Genomic DNA, 17,514 nt, shown 5'->3' on the forward strand with positions numbered 1-17,514 from the left:
ATACAAGATGAGGCACTAGCCAACTGTGAGGAACATCTGTCTATGAGGAAATAGTAGTGGCTACATATATTTACATTGCAATTTTGGGGGCAGCTGGTCTGATCTAATGGCTTGTGGCCACCAATGGGTACTCCTTCCCATTCCCCCTCTCCTCTTCTCCTGACCACTGCCGTGCTCCCGTCCTCAGAGACAGATCTTACCCTCTCCTTTTTCAGTCAGCCCCAGTGCTCATCAGACTCTCTTGTTTTCAGGAGCACACATGACAAAATGTGAGAGTGCAAATGTGTTATCCACTTTTTTAGCTGCCTTAGTTTTCCGCTCACAGTGGGTGTGAGACCAGCTCTGGAGCTGGCACAAAACAAAGGGTGAAAGCACATCCTAAAAGATTAATAAATGCTTTTTTTGAAAGGGGACTCATGGAGGCTTGGACGTGCTCAGCTGGGCTCCACTCTCCAGGCTTGTAAAAGCCTTTGAGGACCAGGAACGTTGGCTTGGTTGATGCCCGAGAGAGCTCGTATCACCCCAGGCACCAAAAATGCTTCAGTTCGAACCCTGCTCTGGAGCTCTTTCACCAGTAAGAGCGACGATTGCATTTTGTTGGGCGCAAGACAGTCGGCTTACCTTGATGAAAGAACGGTAGCTGGAAGAGAAATGCCACCTTTAAAACACATAGAGCTATTACAGTACTGCTAAATATAAAAGTTGAAATAATAGCAACTGAATACCAAAGCTGAAAAGTAGAAAGCTTTGCTCAGCCACTCTTTTCCAGTCTGCTCCAGTCAGAGGCTGCAGCTGGCATCATCTCCGTTGGGTTGATTATGAGCACTTGAACAAGTATCTTGTCTTCCTCTGCTGACAGGAGGCCATCTTATCCACAGAGTGGACTGAACCAGGGCATGCAGAGGAGTTTGGGGTTGAACGTTAATATATATTTATATGAACTTATCCCTACTTAGGCTGTGAAAAGGTCGATTCCGTTTCTAGGGATCAAGCTGCAGAGGTGGGATCTTGTATCATTAGCTTTAAGAGTACTTAGGGCCCCCTCCAAAACGCATGGCAGTCAGACAGACTTTCCACTGGCTTTAACATGCTTTGGATCTGCCCCTCAAATGCTGTTAAACCTCATCATTTAAAAAACTTATAATGAGAAATTAAAGCCAAAATTCCAGTAACATTGAATTAATTCTTAGGATGGCCAAATGTGCTGTGATTTCAGGGAGACAGGCTGAGTCAGCCATTTTTTCTAGGGACTTTTCACCTGTGCTGTTGCTTCATTTCTTCACAAAAAAAATGATGTTAAATTACCGGAAGAAGCCAACTTTTGCACCTCACTGAGGCATTATATTTCACTTATATCTTTAATAATAAACCTGGAAGGGGAATTGGCAGATTATAAGTATGCAGTGGACTTGAAAACTTTGCAGCCTTGTGTGTATTTCTCTTTGAGAATCTCAGCCAACAAGATGGAAAGGAGCTACTGGATACATTACAGAAAATAATTTTAAGGGCCTTGTAAGTTAAAAAAACCATGCAGTTTTCGAGAAAAAAACAACCCTCAGACTGACACTGTTTATCAGTTAGGATTCAGTTCATACACACAGAGAGAAGGAGGAAGTTCTACAGCATCTAAAACGGTAAAGATGTCACTTTCTCGTCTTTTGGAAAATTATGGACCCCTCCGAATGTGTACATAAAAGTAATCATTTAATAACAAGATTCTGTTGGTTACAAGTAAAGTCTTTAAAATGCCCACTGACTACAAAAGCTTATAGTATTTCAGTGGGTTATTGCCTGTGAGAGGTGTTGCCACCTCATTATACCTTTTTTGACTGTTCAAAAGCTAATGATGCTAGAGATGTGCTTTCTTATTTCTGAAATAATGCCTGATACTCGAGTGAGGGAATGAATGTATGGAGGATGCTGCTCATGAATAAAAGATGTTTGTATCTAAGCAATTTAGAGTGTTCCTCTCTTCGGGGATTAATAGTATTCATCAGAAATGTTTAAAGAATAATTTTTAAAGTGTCAATCTAAAAAAAAAAATAGGAGGAGGAATTTGATTGCTCAACTAATAGTGCAGATGCTTTAGCAGAGCAGAAGGCAAGGAGGGACCAGGAGGAGGGTGTTCAGCCTCACCGTCAGTCGCGGGCAAGCACGTGGCCATTAGCTCCATACCGCTTCTTGCCCCAGAGAGAGGTCTGTTCCATAAACTAAGAACAACTATATTAAAGTGTAGCACTGGAGTGCTAACATAACCTATGTTAGATTCAAAACCAGGCCCAGGCCCTTCTCTCTGTTGCCTTCCATCGCCATTTAGTGCTATGTAAAGAGAGAGCCCAGTGGCTGAGAAATACCACAGCCAATGAGCATAGCAGCCTGTTATAGAGGGGCAGATAAGTGCAATGGGTGTAAAAGCACAGAGAAACCAGTCCCTTGGTAGTAGCTTTACTTAAAATATGGTGTCTCCTTTAGGCAGAAGGATTACAGCATCATTCTGAAATTTCAGAGCTGTGAGAATTACCAAACATGGCAGTGCTTGAATTTTTATTTCACTTTGAGTACCAGTTAAGGCTTACCCTCTTTTGCTATGTGGCAACAGCCCTCTTCCCTAACTGTTCCTTTTAAATTAACTCTGCACAAAAAAATTATTCACCTCCTAGTTTTACCCACTTCCAGTGACGACTCAGGACTGTTTGAAGGGGTGATCCTTCGAGTTAAAGGGGGATGCCCCTCGCAGGCTCTTTCAGAGACCCCCAGCAAGTCCTGCAACACGTTTGGGTTGCTGCTTGACTTCCGGATACAATCTTAGACTTTATCTTAGACGCAAAATGCTAAGGCATTTACTCCACAGTAAACTGGGCCCTGTGAGCCAGACACCATGAGAACTGTCTTAGAGATTTACCAGTGAAGGATTTGTGCAGCACTGAAATAATGAAGGTGTGAAAATTCTCCGCTGAAGTGTAACTCTCTCCGACTGGCACCCGCACAGTAGTTCTGCGTGAATCTGAAATACGGGCAACGTTCAGTCAAGACACTGAAAGGAAGAGAGCGTGCTGCATATGCTGTTCTAGACAGCTGCTGGGAGTACAGCCATCGAATCACACTGCCTAAAATAACACACTTAAACTGGAGAGGCTGAAACCTCTGCAGAGCACTCTCTGACCACATCACCCACTCTGGGTGCAAAGCTCCTGGAAGAGGACTGAAAGTTGAAGTCTTGCTCATGGAGAGCAACCATGCTGCTCAGGCCCAGAAACACACGTACTAAGTTAATCCAACTTCCTCACAATAGCAATGATCCTTTTAAGCTTGCAAAAGTTTCAAAACCGCATAATTCCATTGCCTAACTGCTGATGATGTTCGTGCACTTGGTCTAGAGGGAAGCTAGAGCTATCTCCATACCCCTTTTCTCTGCAGCAGCACAACTTAGGCTCACTTGCTTTGACCGCGGGTGTGCAAAATCTTCTGCAAATCCCATACTACCTCCATTTCTCCAGACATTATCAAAGGAGACTGGGAGTGTAGAGAAGAGTGTTTCATAATAATTTTATGGAGGGATGGTTGCTGGGATGCTCCTTCCCTAGAAAACTCCAATTTAGGAGAACAGGTGGTACCATCTCTGGGTCTGCCATCAAGCAGTAGGAAGCAATGAGAGTCTACAAGCCTAAGCATAAAGCTCGTCCACCTCTTGCCCTAAACCTTTGGGGCACAAGCAGGCACAAACAGTTAAAGCATTCCTCCTTCACGGAGAGTGCCTGTAAATTACCCATTAGAAGCTGTTCTGTACATGGCAAGAAGAAAGGGAAGACCCCCGTCTGCCCATGAGCGTTTTGAAGACATCTACAAGCCATCACCTCTTAATCCTGTAGTTCTTTCAGTTAATCCTGTAGTTCCACAGTTCTTTCTTCTGCTCTCTTGAAAATATTTCTATCTTTTTTTTTAACATGGCTGTGAGTGACCAAATTTGGTTTGTGAACATGGTCACAAAGTCCGCTACTGTACAACCCACAGCCAAAAAATGTGAGAAAAAATGAAAAAAAAAATCTTTTTTTTTTTTTTAACATTGTGGCTCTGCCTGCAGGGTTAGCAAGCAGTAGATTGCAATTATAGTTTAAGTATCTATTCATTTTACTGCAAAATGAAAAAAGCATCAACATGTGTGCTGCATTTTTTGTTTTCTAAACAGTCAAGTAAATGTACATAAAATTGAGAGATGAAATATAACATGGGAAATGAAGACATTTTGATTCATGCAACAAAATGAAATAAATATGCAAATTATTAGTAGTTTATACAGAATAAAGTTTTACTACACATGATTTTATGTGCTGGTACAGAGAATCTGTAATGTTCCATTAAGGAACATTCAGTCTACCTGTAATGAATGAGGGGTTTTAGAAGGAGAAAGCTTTTAAGGTTTGAGACAATAAATATCTAAAACGTTTAAAATATGGAGATTAAAAAATAACATTGGAGTCTATATAGCGCCTAAATGAAATCATCACATTTGTGCTTAAGAAATTAAGTATTCAGGAAACTCTTCCTTTTCCCTAGGAATACTTTGCTTGAAATTCCATATTTTCCTTTGCCACATCTTTCACTTAAAAGCCTGCATGAGCTTTTGTACTGTTGCCAGGCTTATTTTTTGTTTATATACTGGTTCTTGCCATGGAGATATGTCTCTGACATGAAGGCATCCAGTATAGGAAATGACATGCAATGCCTTATTCTTCTAGTTTAATTAATGCTCTGACAACTTGGCAATAAGGCTACAGTGAAGAAAAGGTCTCTGCAGGGAACTGCAGGTTTTGAGCAATAAGAAAGCTGTCAACATTTTACTATATATCTATAGTAACATATCGAACATCCAAAGATTTCTGGAAGGCATCTGTAGAAAAGAATTCAAAAGAAAAAAGGTTAGCATAAAAATGATGTTCCTTAACCTACTAAAAATAAAATAAAAGATTTACTTTCTTGGCAGCCAAAGTGGAAACTCTTAAAGCAGCCTACATTGACTTACTCATTTCATGCAAAAAGAAATTCCAGGTTTTTTAATGAGTGAGGACTGTTTGACAAAAACAGCAAAAAGGATTATCCCAGTCCCTGTTGGGACTCATTTTCTTCTGTAATTTAAACGAGTTGAGTGATTAGTAGATCTGCTCTACGTTGTGATCTATCTACCTCATTCATTCCAGATCCCTGCCACTGAACTCACAAGCCCAGGTCTCCTGTTGTACAGACTTCTTGTCCCTAACTGAAAGCACAACAGCACCATCTCAACAGGAGCCCAGGAAAAGGTGTTCTCTTTCTCTCTTCTGAATGATTTAATATTTTGGACACTATTAAAGATGATACTCTCCAAGGAGACTTCAAGGGCTCTAAAAGAAACCTGCAGTTACAGACTTTGGACCCTCAGAAACCGATGGAGCTCCTTGCCTGACCTGAGAATACCATTTTATACTCATGACCTGTCTCCATCCTCTCTTTCCCAGGAAAGGGTGCTGAGAAGGAAGTAGCAGACCAAACACAGTATCACCTGGCTTCCTCCAATATCTTCATCTTTTTAGCCATCAATGTGCACACAATTAATGCCAACTTTTCTGATGGATGAGCTATTCCTTAGCTACTGACGGAAAACAGCTATCCAAACTAACAAATGTAATTGCCTTCAACACTCAAGATTCATGAAGTTGTGCCCTGCTAGGAAAACATAAACCAGCTACATATTTATATACTTTCCTGAATGAGGAATTTTGGCTCTTTCAGTGTGAAGGCTCCCAAATCATTGGAAAGATGGCAGTTATCACAGACTACTCACTACAGAGCAGTCTGAGTTTCCACTCTAATCCTCTGCTTCCCAGTTTTATTGTAGTGAAAATATCAATTTATTTCTGCAAATAATTCCCAAAGGAATCAGAGGAATCAGCTTCAGTCTCTTCAGGGGTCTGATCTTCAAACAAGATGCCTGGGATAAATTAAAAGGCTACCACCAAGAGTATTTATTCTAGATGAAAAATAACTGTACATAAGAATACTTCAATACACAGCCAACAGCTGACTTATTTTTTAATGCTATAGCTGGCATGAATATCAGTGCCTATAATTATTTGGCTTTTTGATGATAAAAAAAAAAACCTCAGCCACTCAGAATTTTGCCAGAGTTTAACAGTTTCAGCTCAATTTTCCCATGATGGGTGATTCGTCCATAGTACAGCTTCTATTTTGAGGGTAAAGAAATATTAGCAAAATTCAGTTAATAGTGAGAGAGAAAAATCAGGGCAATGTTTTCTCTTTTGATGCTGATATAAAAAACATTGTGACTATTTCAATGAAAAATTCTGCTACTTCTGTGCTTTGGAGGAAGGATTAAGATTAGATATAGAGGAGGAAAAGGAAAAGTGAAACCAAGTCTGGAGCCAGCTTATACACACAATCAAATTCCAAAAAAAAAAAAAAAAAGAAATAAAAGGAATAGTCTACTCCATTTTAAATGCAAAGGTGATAACAGAGGTATTGCAGAGGATAAAACTTTGCAGAAAATAACTGTGAGTTATTTGCACAAGCATCATATTTCTTGTTCCTATAATTAATCAAAGAAAACCCACTCCTGAAATTAGATGAGTGTTTTTTTTTTTTTTTCAAGGGCTTCTATGGCGCTACAGAACAGCATGTTCAGTATACGGAAAAGTTTTTCTTTAAGGATAGCACCAAATGTGTTCTGTCTTGCCTGAAGTGGGCAGTGACACTGAAGAAGCTATTTAAGGTAACTGCACATGCCCCAAAACAAGGCTAAGTCAAGCGAAAGAGCCCATGTTGATAGAAGAGGAAGCTCCCTCCCTGGGAGCGAAGCAGCCATAGGTTTGTTTACATTGGCTGGAGAAACTGTGTACTTGTCTTTGGCTGTTACTCTTTATTTTCTCCGAAATTCCCAAATCTCAACATTACACTGCTCTCAGAAATTCTAGCAGGCCTCCTAGACATTGGCTGTTTCTAACGATTTGCCTCCTTAAGTAATAATCAAAATTGCAGAGAAAGCGTTGCTATGAGAAGATGGGGTGTTTTCATACACGCATTTTGGAATTTGGGAACCGATGTAACTTTGTGTGGGCAACATCATTTGCTCCCCCTGTAGATATTTAGTTTATTCATATGTCTGTTCATATGAACAGCCTTCAAGCCTGTGAGATGACACCAGCTGCTTTGTAAGATCCCCTTATCTGTTGTTGAAGTTGGACAACAAAGTTGTTCCCGGATGCCTACTAAGCTGGTGCACAGGGCATACTTTTTTTCAACATCCCATACCAAAGTGTGCTTTCTTCTCCATACAAACTACTGGCATAGGTGGGAATTTTCAGTGCACTGGAAGCCAATGGAGTAGGAAGAAAACAGGAACTAGGATTGCACTGATGGGAGGGAGAAGAGCAGCACATCAAATCCATGAAAAACATTGTAAAAGCTATTAATGAGAAGCAACGAAAACAGCATGAATGCAATCAAGGCTTTTGCCACCAGGATGGTAAACAACCTTCCTCCCATCATCCTCTCTTGGGGACTTTCTTCTTTCTCTGACTCCTGTAGAAACATGCTCTGTCATCTGGCAAGGACGTCTTAACGAGAGAGGCTGTGTACCTTATTGTTTGCTATTCTCTCCTTCCAACTATGCTCTAACTCCGAGATTTAGGAGACACAGATATATGGAAGTCCTCAGTATTATTATTACAATTACGTGGAGATGGAGGAAGTGATCAGATGTTGAACTACCAGTGCCCTCCTCTTCTCTTTCTATCAGAAGCATAGAAGAAGCTCTATTTCCTGGCAAATCTCTATTTCCTAACCTTTCCCCTTGCTTCTATTCTAGTCCCTCCACCTTCCTCTGAACTCGGCAAAGCACACGAAATAACAAGCAGCATGTACTTCCCTCAGCAAGAATCAAATGCAGTAAGGAGAGTACTTGCATATTAAAAATCTTTTTCCTGTAGAAACTCAGTATTTGTCAGGAAAATAGAACACACACAGTGAACGAATTTAGGCAAAACCGAACCTTTGCTGTGCTGCTTATGAAAAATCACATTTACTATACTGGGTCTATCATTGCCCTTGGCTTTTCATTAGCATTTCATCAAAATCAAACAATTCTTGGAAAACAAACACCAAGAAGACGACGACTGGAAATACGGCATTTATGGTCCAATAGATTTAACCAGGATTTGGAAAAAAGTATTGATGATGCTAACCAGCTACCCTCAGGTACTCAGCAGACCAACCACCTGGAGGCGTGTGGTGATCATCCAAAAAAGTGTTGGCAGGACAAAAGATATGTGGCAAGAGGATACGTTAACAACACACACCTGTGCAAAGGGGAAGATACCTGTGTCATGCCCAGAGTATGGTTCTTGAATTGTAAGCTCCTGGAAGACTTTCTCCAAGAGGTAATGCCTAGAACCTAGCCATGGTTGTAAATCAGTTCTCTGCAAGAGCCATTTTGAAAAAAATGTAGAATTTAGTGGGATGGTGCAAGAAGAAACAGAAGGTAATTTGGAAGACTGTGTACATTTCTGGAGACTTCAAAACATCAAAGGCAGCCATATAACAAAGTTCCACATTTCATCTCAAAGAAAAGCCCAGCCCTTTCCATGCTAGTCACCCAACTGCACTATGTTGCCAGTGAACATTTATTTTTCTTTCAGTGCTTTGCTCTTTGATACATTGCTCCCTTGCAAGTCTCATGACAAGTTTTTTTTAATTGCAATACTAGTGGCAATAAATTGTTATCAAATGAAGGACTTGTCTGTTCAAAAGCCAATTTTTGAAACAAATGAAATGAGGAGTTAACTATGCTTTCTGCCACTTGGGAATGGCGGTTCCTCTGTTCTGCTCTTCCCCAGTCTCTCTACTTGGCTCTGCAAAAGCCTCTCCCGTACTTAGTTCTAGGAAAAAAAAAATTCACTGACAGAGTAGGAGGCACTGTAAGAGTAGAACACTACACCAACACTTCAAACATCAAACCCACCTATGGTACGTTGTACATCGTGTTCTCAGAGAGACAACTGGTAAAGGCTGGTATTTCTTACCCCAAGACCACTTCGTCTGTAAATAATGATGCAACTTGTCACTGAAACAGCACAAAACCACCAATGTTCACAGGCTGCTAAAGTCTTGATCTTGCTTTAATATCAGACTTTAAAGTTTCTTAATATTAGTAGCCTAGATATTAAAAAACATATGGTTATTCAATTATATGACTGATATATTGCTACTGCCAAACTGTCAGCACTATGATATTTTCCAACTTTTCGTTCTAGTCCAGACACTGCCATTGAGTTACTGTTTTCTAAAGACATACTCCCATGTAGAATTTTCAGGATATTTTCATTGAAAAGGTTGTACTTCCATGATGTGAACTCTGCTGGCATACACAAACTATTCCTGTACTGTTTTCAGATGTAATTTTCTTCAACGGTTTTGAAGCAAAAAGTAGAGCTGAATATACTCCATGCCTACTTCTATCCTAGTATTGCACACAATTTGTATGCATCTGCCTGCTCAGAGTTAACAACATGTCACAGGAAAGTTGAGATAAAAAAAAACAGTTTCTGCTATTAATCGTCTATACATCAAGTATTCTAGTAGAGCCATGCAAATGACTGAGAACTCATAAAATTTGGTATTGCACATGATTAGACTTGCTAATCGAGCTGTATCTTTATCCCAATGCATATTTACTACTAATGATACAGATCTTTTGTAAATTATGCTGCTGTTTTGAAAAAAACTGGCTGAGTTGCTTCAGGTAGCATTTGCTCCTGGATGGAGAAAATCTTCTGTTTCAAAATCATCTGAGCAGACCAAAACATGTAGTATGCCTAACTTCAGGCAATTCTTAAGAACCTGCTGTTTCTCACTTTTCTTTGCTATCTATCTATGCCAAATCAAGTGCTGAGGGAACATCTAATCCTGGGATACTGAACTGCGTACATTTTGCTCACAGGTCACAGACATGTGATTTCTCCTACATTTCTGCTGGGAATCCTGTACTTCACACCATTTTCCTGGCATAGCTGCCTGTTCCAGTCATGGAGGAGGTGGACAGTGCCTGAACAGTCTTGGCAAAACTACCTGGTGGACACTGGAAAAATAACTAACGGTAAAAGCTGATGCATTCTCACAGGTATAACTCACGGTGTATAAAAGTACTAGAACTTACCAAGTGCTCAATCTGTACAATTATTTAACTTGCACAAAATTGCAATAGTAGAGAGATTATTACGGTAGAAGTAGTAGGTTCTGGAAGAAGTAGAGAAAGGTAAATCACTGTTAAAAAAAATGCATTTCCTCTCATACTGTATGTCAATGCACTCTTGCAAGCCTTTTTTAAAAAAGAAAATCTCCGGGTTATATACCTGAAAACACAGCTGCTGGTGAATTCAGGGCTACACAAGGGTACTTATCTACAACTGTATGATACCCGCATTTCTCTCTCCATTTGTCTGTCCTAAGAACAAGCCCCAGCTCCTGTGAATGTTTGGATCAGCTGAAGACAGAAGCTGTAAGTTTATAGAGTTTTTAGTCTTATAACACTTTTTGGCTGATGAATTACAAATTTATTTAAGTACTTATATCCTGCTGCATGAAAGTACTGGAGGTTTTCTGACTACTTTAACAACTATCTTGCTCTGCATCTTTCTCACAGTCATTAAAACCACCCGTAGAGCAGGTGTAGTCCTGGCCCAGGGAGGCCAAGGGTGGCTTTTCTTCACCCATGAAAGTAGGGTCTCAAAATGCAGTACTACTATGGTTGCTAAGGTACATAATAAGATACTGGGCAGTAACGTATAAACTCATTGACGTGGATATATAGAAATATTTCTAGTTTGTCAGAACAAATCCTACTATTCATCATCAGCATAGTTATAGCCTACATCAGTCATCCACACTTCAGTCACCTTGTTCTTTCTCATATTCTGCTGATTCAGCTTTAATTTTATAGCACTGATAGATATCTTTCAAAAAGGGCACAGAAGTGTATTCAACGTAAGGACACTGGCTCTGTCTAATGGCTCCTCAGTAACTACTCCTCCTCCAATTAACTTCTTTTCAGTCAAATTACCTACGCTCCAGAAAAATTTGTATCCTCCGCTTTTCGATTCACGCAAAAAATGATCACCAGGCTAGTGTGAGAAATAATGATAATAAAAAAATCAGCAGCACCTTAAGTTTTCTCAGTGCTTAATTTCAAAGACCCTTATTTCATGTTTGCTATATTTTGCGCACCAAATGTGGGACTTGGTAGTTTTGAGGGAGACGGTCTGCTACGTGGAAGTAACAGAATTACTGAGAAAGTTGGGCAACCAGGTGAACACATTTAATACTATGCCAAAAGGATGCTTTTCCAACTGCAACCTGAAATAGAACTTACATAAAACACCAATCTGCAAAGGCATATACTGAAATATGGCATATTTAGTCTTCTCCATGTATACCGCCTAAAAAGGATTAAGACCAGCACCAGTTCAAGACTTAAGTGTCTATAGCTGCTATAGTGGTGAAAAGAAAATCACTTATCTGTATGTACGGGCTCATTTCTAATAACCAGCTAAATTTCAACACTAAGTTGAAAACAAGAGGTATTGTATTTCATTAGGTACTACTAAAAGCAAATGTGAGCCCTTAGATATCTATATTGTTGAAAATCTAAGACTCTGGAATTAATTCAACCATACAATACTATTATGCTAGCGAAAGATCACTATACTTGGTCTTTCTTTTTGTTTGTAACCCTTGTCCCTGCATCTCATCTCTCTTCAACCCACTTCATAAACAGCATAAAAAACCACTCCTGAAATGGCTATGTACTGAGCAACCTGGTAAAAATCCTATTTATTTCTTTCCAATACAAGATCAGATATAAATGCAGGCCGACAATGTATCTCTAACATAATCTGATTTTATTGTGCATCAATAAACTTACGTAGGGCCACCTGTGAAGTTGCATTTTGTGCTTGCCTTGAATTGTTGATGTGTATTTCTGGACCTTACTTTTGAGTATTTCTAATATTTTTATGTAGGTTAAATGCAAGTGGGATATTATTTGTAATTTGCTGTTGGTAGTAAAGCTTTACAAAGAAACGTTTCCTGCAATGTGCTTGGTAGGTGCTGAGGTTTTCAGACATCCTGACTACCACTGAGAGGAAGCTTCACAAGCTGGCATTGTCTCTCTGCAGCAGTACAGCCCTGCCCCACTTTGTTGATAGCTGCAAACAAGGTCAGCTGCAGAGTTTCTGCAAGTTTATCACCCAGGACTTGTAGGACTTAGCAAATTAGTACCAAGCCCATAATAGCAACTTCTAGCCCAGATCAGGTATCGAAAAAGCTATGATGTACTGCTGTTGTTTTGCACTGCACAGTGGGACTAGTTTATGTCTGAACTGCTCAAGCTTTCTTGCTTCTCCAGCTTTCAGCCCTAGGTAGCCATGCTGGATGGAGATGCACAATAGCTGAGTTTGGCTCATCGCTAGCTCCAAAAGGGGACGCAGCTATAAAGTTCAGTGCAAACTGCAGTTCATCTTATGTACATTTTTATTAGTAAAACAAAAACAGGCAATAAACATTCTGAAGCAGGTAAAGTGTTTGCATCCAAGTACTTCAGCAAGTGTGACAAATGTTGCCACCTCATGGACAGGTGCAGGGTTTGATTCAGCTCAGCGGTAGGAAGGAAAGAGGATCCGGGAGATGACTCATCCCTGCCCTTTCACATTCTCCTGAGGGGGGAAAGGACAGCTTGATCAGAAAGAGGCTTTTGTTAGTTTTGACTCACCTGGAGCTCATACATTTGGGTCTGAATCCAGACTCAGAAGCCCAGCCACACATCCACACCTGAAGAAAAAAGCTACACACATTCTGGGCTATTTGACCATTTCCATTAGCTGAGATCAAGGGGGCATTCTTCCTTTAAAAAAGCCAGAATGGTCAACGTAACATAGTCTTGTACTGTCAGACAGTCAAAGGTCAGTGTTTAGGAGTACAATATTTGAGGAAAATTTCAGGAAGGCTGCGGAACCTTCAGTTTTCAAGCAGGAGGCAAAAGCCTTCAGATTCATGAAGAACAGGTCTCCCCACACTTTATCCAAAATAGTCTTTAACAGGGCTAGATAGAGGATTTCAAAATCCCATAATGCAGTGGCAGTTGGGAATCCTCTACTTGTAAATTAGACACAATTCATAATCTGAGTATATTTTCCACACAGATCAAGTTCATAGCCTGATATTCAATTTCAAATTAATGTTTATGTCTTCCTTTTATCTGTGTGTTGCAAAGATTTATGATGTGACAATACACCGACTATTCACTATTCTGTCTCTTTCAGGGCACTGTCGCAGGGACATTCCATAACCTGTTGAATTTCTGTCTTCCTGATGGAAAGGTAGCTGTGCTGTACTTCCCTACAGGCTAGACACTGTTACAAAACCACATGATTTTATAAATAAAAAATCTCAGTAAAAACAGATTCATGGCTAGCAGTTATGAACGGTCTGAAAAGAGACAGTATGCTGATAAATTGGGAGCTTCCTATCACTGTGATCCCCCTGTAACAGTGTAACGGTCTACCTACATATGACTAAAGAGAAAGAAGGATTTATACCAGCTTGATTTTAAATATGTTCCTATGTTTACTGTATTTTGCTACTCCTCTCCCCTAAAATGGTGGCCTCGGGAAAAGCTGCTTTGGCAGGCAATTGCAAAGATTCCTGTGGAGAGGAAGTGAAAAGACTGGGCATACAAACAAGGGCTGCTGCCATGTTCAAAGCACTGGGGAGAGTTCATAGAGCAAAATGCAGTCCTAAGTAAATGGGTTTCAGGCAATTTCAGTGTTAAGATAACATCATTAAGAGTAGAACAGATTGTGCTCAAACCCTGCTGTTTATAATTAACACATTGCTTCCAAATACTCCAGGGTCCCTGGTAAATAGTCCTCCGCTCAGATCCACCTAGACCAATCAGAGTTATTTTCATCCGATTCCATGCTGGGCCAGCACCTGTCTGGACAAATCCAAAAGAGCCAAAATACTCTTCTTTCTGGCCAGCTAAGTAGAGAGATGAACACAGCTTGCCTTAGTCATTGTCACAGTGTCCATATGGCTGTGAAGCTTGTTTTCACAAGAAATCGTACAAGTACTTTATTATGTCGAAGTTCACGGTCCTATAAGCAAAAACACAGTATATCAGAACAATCATCTTAACAGCACTAAGACTTTAACCTGTTTGGAGACAACACACGTGGGAGACTCTGCACAATCAAAATCAAGCAATACCTCCTCCCCTCCAAACGCAATCGAGCACGAATGATAACTTCTAATTTCTAATGTTATTTACAGTATCTATCTTTTGAGTATTTAAACTCTGTAAGATTTTTCAAAATTAATAGAGAAGCTTTCTGGAAAGAAATGAAAGATTCTTAATCTTTAAGCAGTAAAAATAAATTTAAATTAAAGTTGATATGAGTAGATCTTCCTCTGGTAAACATTATACTCTAGTTGGAAATGCAAAGCAGGAATCTTTTATGCTATTGAATGTTTTGTTCATCTTCCAAACCACCTGTTTCAGCATGTACTGCATAACTCCTTTATCTGTACTCATCTGCAGGCTGCGTTCTTTCAGTCTTGACACTAGCTGACCCATGTTCATAGCTAAATTTGAAAAAACCAAGAATGCCACTCAATAGGATAGAAGATTTTAATGTATACTTTTGTACTTTGATGGCAGGCAGAATGAAATAGCAGTGGAATAAAACATATAATTATTTTTTTTGTCTCTAAACTCATTCTGCTGTACAATCTAACACTCAGACTTTAGGGTTTACTGTTTGAATAAATAACACAAATTACCGCACATAATGACAAGTATAAAATTAAAAGTTTTTTTAAAGTACTCAGTGATGCAAAAATAACTGCTCACAATGCTAAGTGAGATTAACTGGCTGAATGTCTTATTTGTTAGACTGCAATCATCTAATATTCTCTGTTCATGCATCATTTTGTAACCCACTTTTTAAAAACTTTCTGTAAAACATCATATCAGGCAGAGAAAAAGTTCAGAAATTCCTGAGATATGCAGCAAGAGACAGTGTGTTGGAGTTCACTTAATAATCCAGTGACAAAGTTAAAGGAAATTAACTGCCACTGTTGGAATCATATTATGTCATGTCACTCAAGAACAAGTGCTTTAGTTATAAGGCTTTCTGCAGAAACAATATCTTACTCTCTAACAAATGCTGACCTTATCAACTAAATGAAACACAATTACCCTGTCATAACAGCTTGGATCATTAGAGATTATATTAAAAGATCCATCCCATTCAACAAATATTCCTACTTCAGAAAATTTTTGAGCTTACATCTGAAATTCTTTAAACAGAAATTTAAAGTTTCTAGCAAAGAAATATCTAACCTTACCTTCAACCAAAAGTGTAAATAGTGTGTCATAAAAAGCATGGGAATACCTCTGCAGAGGCTGAATATATGCAATAAGCAGAGCTAGACCTTGAATATATGCAATAAGCAGAGCTAGACCAAGTTCCTTGGTATTAAACAGACTGACTGTGCATGGGCAGCAGTTATGACACGAAAACACTCCAGGAAGAGATAAGTGCATACTACATTTTTCCATGAAACAAATATAGTTTTTGCTTTAAAAAAATTGCATGTTTCATTTTTGCTTTAAAAAAAAAAAAAAGGAAAATTAAACACAAGCTGAACATCCTAAATCGGGTGCTGTGGCGAAGGGGAGAGAGCACATGCTTTTCTGTCCTGCTCTTTGCACTCTTCAGCTTTTCATTAGGAAATATGCTAAGCAGCAACGTGAGATGGTAATAAGGATGAGGTATCTGAAGATTTCAGTGACTACATCTTAGTACTACCACAATAAAGGAGAAGCAGAAAATCAGGAGATGGTCTGCTTAGTTGAGATGTATTTTGGTTGAAAGGGCAAAGTAGATCCTTCTCCTTTGCAATAAATATTCCTCTCCCACACCTGCGTAAAAACCACAGGCAGCTGCAACGCTATAACACAGCTAGCAAATGATACTTCTTAAAGCACAAAGGATCAGAAATCCACCCTTCAGCTGGCCCCAACCAGCCAAGAGGAAACCCACTTATCATGGGTTCATGAACCTTGCATCTTATCTATCGATTGTCCTTTTTAAAGATGCAACAAAGAAAAGAAACTAAATAAAATGTTCTTGGAAAAGAAACTAAATAAAAAGGCATAACAAAGGAACAAAGCAAGAAAAAAAAGGAGAACAAAAGGAAAAAGAAAAGAATCACAGGCCGACTTTAAAATCTGTGAAGTCACTCGATTGCTCTATCCACACAGCACATAAACACTTCCAAACTATCTGGAAGGAAAAGAAATATTTCCTTCTTCCCTTCTTCAGAACACATAGAAAAAAACTGTAGATATGACATACATACGCACACCTGACCTAAAGGAAGGCTAGCCGAAGCACTAGAGTGTGCATTAAGTTTTGAAGTGATAGTGTCTCACAGCTACTTCTTCTGCTAAGCATGACCTGCACAGCGTAAGTTTTGGCCATCTCTAACTTCTGGCAGCTTTCATGGACTCAGTGAAACTTCTAAAGGTGTTAAAGTTGCAGCGACAGGGCTGTCATTTCAAGTACCTTCATTCATTTAAGGAAGGACCCTTGTAGTCAGTACAGAGTTTATGAACTGGTCTCTGTATTCACAGCAAGAGTTAGAGCAGAGATAAGAGCATGGGGACATCTGAACGCACGACAATAGATGTTGCTAAGCAGATGGCCCTCTGTATTTGGTACCAGTGGGAGCTTTTTCAGGGCATCATTCACGTGTGACTTTATTGCTGGGAACAGCAAATTGAGATAGTGAAGCACTGGAGGTCATGGCAGTATGGTCCAGCCGGGCCTGAATTCATTCTATGTGCTGTCCAATTGCAAATTGAAATTAAGTGCATCTGTAGGGTTTACTGACAAGTCTGTTGGACATTTAACAGGTCAGGAGAGCCACTGGTGCACTGAGGCTTTGCAATATCGTTTAAAAGGCAGGTTCCTCTGAAGTCCACTGTTACAGAGAAGGGCTGGCCTTTAAAGTGTTTCTCCTCCTTTCAGCAACATGTTATTTCTGTTCTCTGTTCTGGCCATGTACTCTTTTTCCAAGAGCTGCTAGTAGGTTGGCTGTTGCAACAGGTGTGAGATACTGCTGTTTTCATTTCCTATAAATGAGACAAGGGTCTGCTTGTTGCCCAGGTAGTATATGCATTTCTGTCTGCACTTCATAATCATCTCTCCTGATGGATCTCTCACCTTCCTCAGACTCTAAAACAGAAGGCTCTTAATGAACTAAATGAATTTTGGGGGTATCTACATTAATTTATTTCAGCTACAGATCACACAAGAACAACTATATGGAAAAATTATTATAACCTATATAGCTTTTATACTGTATTTACAACAAACACTGTGTTTAGAACTAAATATCAGTTCA

The 17,514-nt window shown here is 39.5% G+C and overlaps 1 protein-coding gene across 9 annotated transcripts in view; it reads right to left on the reverse strand.

The window, feature by feature from the left end:
- Positions 1–12,558: 12,558 nt before the first annotated feature.
- The window catches only part of ORC5 (origin recognition complex subunit 5), a 74,489-nt gene continuing 69,533 nt past the window's right edge, over positions 12,559–17,514 (reverse strand). For all 9 annotated transcript variants that reach the window (XM_068929617.1, XM_068929628.1, XM_068929608.1 and 6 more), the window contains 2 exons: positions 14,110–14,198; positions 12,559–12,758 (listed from right to left, as the gene is read on the reverse strand). In XM_068929617.1, the coding sequence (XP_068785718.1) occupies positions 14,153–14,198 (46 nt within the window). In that variant the 3' untranslated portion in view covers positions 12,559–12,758; positions 14,110–14,152. The remainder of the gene's footprint in view (positions 12,759–14,109; positions 14,199–17,514) is intronic.

This window comes from Struthio camelus, chromosome 1 (assembly GCF_040807025.1).
Source record: "Struthio camelus isolate bStrCam1 chromosome 1, bStrCam1.hap1, whole genome shotgun sequence".
NCBI classification, from domain to species: Eukaryota; Metazoa; Chordata; class Aves; order Struthioniformes; family Struthionidae; genus Struthio; species Struthio camelus.